This window comes from Octopus bimaculoides, chromosome 21 (assembly GCF_001194135.2).
Source record: "Octopus bimaculoides isolate UCB-OBI-ISO-001 chromosome 21, ASM119413v2, whole genome shotgun sequence".
In the NCBI taxonomy this organism is placed as follows: Eukaryota; Metazoa; Mollusca; class Cephalopoda; order Octopoda; family Octopodidae; genus Octopus; species Octopus bimaculoides.
The window spans coordinates 19,528,054-19,534,053 of record NC_069001.1 but is presented as its reverse complement, the minus strand read 5'-3'; the positions used below and the strand labels follow the sequence as shown (position 1 = coordinate 19,534,053).

The 6,000-nt window shown below is 39.0% G+C and overlaps 1 protein-coding gene across 2 annotated transcripts in view; it reads left to right on the top strand.

Moving 5' to 3' along the window:
• Positions 1–6,000, top strand: part of LOC106884493 (U3 small nucleolar RNA-associated protein 14 homolog A) — a 283,035-nt gene that overhangs the window by 220,176 nt on the left and 56,859 nt on the right. Inside the window, exons 2-3 of one of the 2 annotated variants that reach the window (XM_052975329.1) lie at positions 1,581–1,704; positions 5,130–5,194. In XM_052975329.1, coding sequence (XP_052831289.1) covers positions 1,636–1,704; positions 5,130–5,194 — 134 coding nt within the window. In that variant the 5' untranslated portion in view covers positions 1,581–1,635. The remainder of the gene's footprint in view (positions 1–1,580; positions 1,705–5,129; positions 5,195–6,000) is intronic. The other variant, XM_052975328.1, reaches the window with a different exon arrangement.

The following is a 6,000-nucleotide window of genomic DNA, read 5'->3' as shown; positions in this document are numbered from 1 at the left end:
GCCAGTACCACCTGACTGGCCTTCGTAGGATTTTCGAGCGAGATCGTTGCCAGTGCGGGTGGCACATAGAATACACCATTTTGAGCGTGGCCGTTGCCAGTACCGCCTGACTGGCCTTCGTGCGGGTGACACGTAAAAGCACCTACTACACTCTCTGAGTGGTTGGCGTTAGGAAGGGCATCAAGCTGTAGAAACTGCCAAATCAGATTGTTGGCTTGTGTTGCCATCCGGTCTCACCAGTCCTCAGTCAAATCGTCCAACCCATGCTAGCATGGAAAGCGGACGTTAAACGATGACGATGATGATGCATAAGGGCCATAACCTCCATGAAAATTCATATATTTTTGCTGTTGATGAAATTTTAACCATAGATATTAGACACAAATAAAGTAATATTTCTAAAATTTCATCTTCTTAGAAGTTAGAAAGACTCCTTCATGGGGACTTAACATCCACAATTTAGTCATTTTATCTAAGCAATGACAAATAAAGTTGTACTCTTGGAAGCTGTAGGGTCACCTGAGCAAAAAAGATAAGCGTTATTTGTAATTCAATGGTGCAACAGTGTAAGAGTTTGCTTTGAGATATACTTAGATTGTGTTTTCTGCAATGTAGTGCATAAATTGTCAAGTATATGAGAGGCATCTTTGCCTCCACTGATTCAGTTGCAAAGTGTTGAGTAAAGTTATTTTGTTGCAGACCTCCTTTCAGCCTTTTCATTATCACTGGGTCACACATAGTCCCCTGATGGTAACATTGATTTCAAAGCCTTCCCAGATGAGTGACTGGCTATTGAAAGACATTTATAGATTGTAAATTTATTCTGTTCAGTTACCTATCTATCAGAATAGTGGTCATTTGCAAACTCCAGAGGTGACATTTTCGTTTCCCCTTAGCCCTCACGTCACACAGTTGTTAATGTTTATTTCAGTTGGATCATGCCCTTCCAATTGCTATAGATCTGTAATGCATCTTATGGCTGTGCCTATCACTTGTATGGAATCCTACATTGGGGAGTAGTAACGACTAGGGTAGGGTAGCTGACTGCTTATTGTGATCATTTGTCTTTTGGTTTCCTGTAGTTTTGCTCTCTTTTACAACCCCAGTGAACATACATATATTTTCAATTTCAAAGAAATTCGAACAATACATATAAGACCCAAGTCAAAAAGATTCTCAACAATTCGACTTCTCTGGTTGACATTAAAACACCCACCCCAATAGGGGCCTTAACTCCCATATTTTAGACCTCGATGACCTCTGTTTTTCAGGAGCAAAATCTTTTTAACAGGTTCCATAAAATTGGAATTTTGGAATCTGCGCATAAAGATCAGTAGTATGGGATACATGTGTGATGATTAGAATTTTTTTTAGAGTGTGTAAAGAGGGAAAGAACCCTCATCTGCAATTTTGATGAAAATCGAATTATAGGTATTCCAGTTCATTAGAGAAAATATAACAGAAAAGTCTAATTCTTCCATTGCATGTAACACGGGCAACGCTGGGTATCTCTGCTAGTCTATAAATAAAATGCATTTTCTTGCAAACTTGTATATGTAATAAACTTTGTTTATTGTTGTAGCTGACCCTACCATATGGTTTTAGTGTGGGTTTTACAGTATTGAAGTGAGCACCATGGATTTATTAGCAGCTAATGAGGATGATTTGAAAGAAGCAGAGATAAGTGACAGTGAAGATGTTCAGGTGAGTAAATTTTTTCAATACAAGTTTTTCATTACAGTTGTTTACCATTGTCAATATGGCAAAAGGAACAAATGGGTGGGGACTTAGATTGCACAGATGAGAAGTTAATTCTGTTAAAGCCAAGACTAGAGTCAATACTCAAAATTGTCGAGTGCCATCAGCCCAACCAGTTGGGGAGGCATACTTTGCAGCTCCAGATTCCTGTAGAGCACATCGCCCTATCCATAATATTCCAACATTCTTATGACACAGTATTCCAGCTTTACCATTTTACATTACACACTGATTCTATTATTGATGTCTCTTGTTACATATTGTCATCATGATAATTATTTAATGTCTGTCTTCCATACAGGGGTGAGTTAGATGGTTTAACAGGAGCTGGTAAGCCGGAGAGCTGCACCAGGCTCCAGTTGTCTGTTTTGGCATGGTTTCTATGCTTGGGTACTTTTTATGTGGCACTAGCATGGGGGCTTGTCATGTAGCACCAGCATGGGTGACTTTACATGGCACCAACACAGGTGCATTTTACATGCTACCAGCACCTGTGGGATCACCAAGTAACTTGCAAGACAAAAGACTTCTCAGCTGAGAGAGGAAGTAGAACCAAGAGAAGTGGCTGTAATAAGGTGAGAGATGAGAGTATGATAGAGGAACTGAGGTAGCCCTCTTACTATAGAGGAGATACTTGGCTACGTCTATTGGACAAGGAAGGTGAGAGAGAGGTAATGAGGTAGAGTGATAGAGAGAGGGCAGTGTGTGGTATTATAAATAGTTCAGAGAAGATAGACGGGTATGTTCCATAAGAGTGTAAGGAGAGATGTTTAGAGACAGCAAGTGATGGTGAGAGGAACTGAAATGGCTGGGTGTGGGGTATGGAATGTGAGCAGATAGGCATATGAAGAAGAGTGGTGAGGGTGTGGAGGAGTTTTAATAGAGGACAGATTTTGTGTATGGTGTGGTGGCCATAAAGGACATGCCTGTATGTATGGATGCCTATGGTATTACCTAGCTTGATGTGTCTTCTCAAGCACAGCAAATTTACAGAAGTCTTGGTCTTTTGTCATATCAGTGAAGTTCAAATTCTGATGATCATTTCTCATCACTTCATTCTGTGTCTTCTTGGGTCTACCCTTTCCATGGGTTCCCTCCACAATTAGAAATCAGCTCTTCTTTATGCAGCTGTCCTCATCCATATGCATCACATGACCATACCAGCACAGTCTTGTCTCTTGCACACTACATCTGATGCCTCTTATATCCAACTTTTTATTAAATGATTTACACTCTGTCTTACCTGCATACTGAGATTACCCATCCAGTGGAGCATGGTGGCTTCACTTCTTTCAAGCCTTTGCATGTCCTCTGTAATCACAGCCCATGTTTCACTGCCATGTAGCATAGTTGTTCATACACAGGCATCAAGCAATCTGCCTTTCACTCTGAGGGAGAGACCATCTTTTATCAACAAAGATAGTAGGTCTCTGAACTTTACCCAGCCTGTTCTTATTCTAGCAACTATTCTTTCAGAGATTCCTCTTCCGCTGCTGACTTGGTCCCCTAGGTAGCAGAAACTGTGTACTACTTCTAAGGATCTCCCTGGGCATTTGAGAAAGTCTATTCTCTGTACATTCTTAGTGTTTATTGTACCTGCACATCTACACACAAAGACTACTTTCTCTGTTAACTTTCTTTTGTGTCCATTGCTTACACTGGGTACACTATGCGGAGTTTCTACCAACACCTTTACAATATATTGAGCAAGGCCATCTCCCCGAAGGGAGAAAATGGTGTAGTTATTAACTCACTGAATAAAGGTGTTTGACTCTGCTGATATCAAGAGTATAAAGGTTCAGGTCTTTGGTTCTCCTGTTGTTACTCTACAGTTGTGAGACTTGGACACTTAGAGACCACCACAATGCTTCACAAGATTATGGGCTACCATTGGTTTGATTTTGTATCCAACCACTGACTATACTCAAAAACTAGGATATGTCTTGTTATTTTTATGATTCAGGAGTGTCAGCTTAGGCTGTTTGGTTATGTTGCTTGATTTTCTGAGTTGAATCCTGTGTACCAGTTTCTCTTCTCTAAGGATTGGTGATGGTTCGTGTTGAACAGCTACATGCCTCATGGTCACAATGGATGAGGAAGTATTTCATGGACATGGGAACTGACTGGGGCACTGCCCAGAGGATTGCCCATGACAGCCTGAGCAGATACTGACAAATGGTGGATGCAGTGACATGCTGCAATGGTGCATATCTCCATACCTGACTGATCTGACTATATTTTTACTGGCTCCAACTCCACAGCACTGGTCAGAACAGCAGCTACTGGCCAGATACTAGTGAAAAGAGTTACATGTGTTATAGTAATTTGATACTCTTTACTTGTTTCAGTCATTTGACTGTGGCCATGCTGAAGCACTGCCTTTAGTCGAGCAAATCAACCCCAGGACTTATTCTTTGTAAGCCTAGTACTTATTCTATCGGTCTCTTTTGCCGAACCGCTAAGTTATGGGTATGTAAACACACCAGCATTAGTTGTCAAGCAATGTTGGGAGGATAAGAACAGACACGCAAACATATACACACACATACATATATATATATGCATATATACAACGGGCTTCTTTCAGTTCCCATCTACCAAATCCACTCACAAAGCTTTGGTCGGCCCGAGGCTATAGTAGAAGACACTTGCCCAGGGTGCCATGCAGTAGGACTGAACCCGGAACCATGTGGTTGGTAAGCAAGCTACTTACCACACAGCCACTCCTATCATAAAATCAGTGGAAGGGCACTAGTAATGCAGTAGCAATGAACTGAAAGAGTGCTTGTGATACATAGTTAGGATAGTACATGTATTCCAGCAGCAGCAACAGCTGAGAGGGTATTTGTAGAGGGTGCTGAAGATGCCTGTGTCACAACGCAAGTAAGAGAGATTGTGTGTCAAGTAGGTGTTTGTCCAGAGGATGCTTGTGTTACATCAGGTTGAACTTTTTAACAAGGAGGTTTTTTTATTGTCATTATCATCATTTCATATTCATTTTTTTCCAATGTCTTATGGAATCACAAATGGCAACAGTAATAAATCAATGGTTAATGTAAAACAGTTGTGTTGGGATACTGTCTGTTATAGGAATGTCGGAATATTGTGTTTAGGAAATTATTGTAATTCATGTGGAATATTGTGTATGATTATAAAAATATCAGAATACTATTAGAATGTTGGAGTGCTGTGTGCTTCCTGGTCTGAATATTTTGTAGCTACCGTATCTGATAATGTATGGAGATTATAATGTTTGGGGACTCACCCACCGAAAAGAAGAGGGTAAGTTATACCATCAGTAAGAACAAAAAATAATGTATTCTCTGGTCTTTTAGTAGTTTTATAATTTTTCTTATATTTTTGTCTTGTAGGGTATGGATGATGACAGAACAAGGAAAAGACTCATAGACTCAGTTCTTGCTCTTAACCACAAAAAGTAAGTATTTATACTAATTTCCTTTGAGAGTTTTTGTGTTTCATTGCTGTGTTAACTGAAATCATTTATGATAGAACAAAATTGAACATTTATTCTAGGTGTTATATTCTCTGATATCTGTATTAGCCTTTGGCTTGTGGTACACTGTTAATTTTGCATAATCAGATAACTGTTTTATTGAGAGATCTTCTACATGGTTGCTCTAACTTCTAGAAATAACAGTCAAATTACATTACTGTCTTAAATAAGAAAGGATACATTTGATGATTGTGGACTTCGATGTACAGAAAGGTGAGCTGATTACCGTTGGAACACCTTCAACCATCAGTCTGTTCAATTAGAGTTGACTTGAAGCTAAACAACAGCAATTAATCCAGTGTATTTAATGTCTTGTTGAGAACTGAAAGCAAATCATGCAAGAAGTGGTTCTTATTAGGATGGAGATTTACAAATAGGTTTTATATCAGATTGTTGTCACAAACTGAAGTATGTAGGTTTATTTTATCTCTAATAAGTTCTGCAGGATGTTTACTGCATGAGATTTAGTCAGGCTCTTTGTTCTATAGCTGGTTTGGTTACTGTTTGTGTAACACTACTTTTATATGTTTCCTATTTGGAATTAGATAATAAATATATTTTACTTTTGAAGTAGGAATATATATTGATAAACATGTCACTTATAACTTATAAATGTTATCATTATACATAAATCCTGACTCCAGCTACATAAACATCATAGTGAGAAATATATACTCTGAAACACTAATGGACATTTTATGCATGCATGTATGTTGAAGATAAATAAA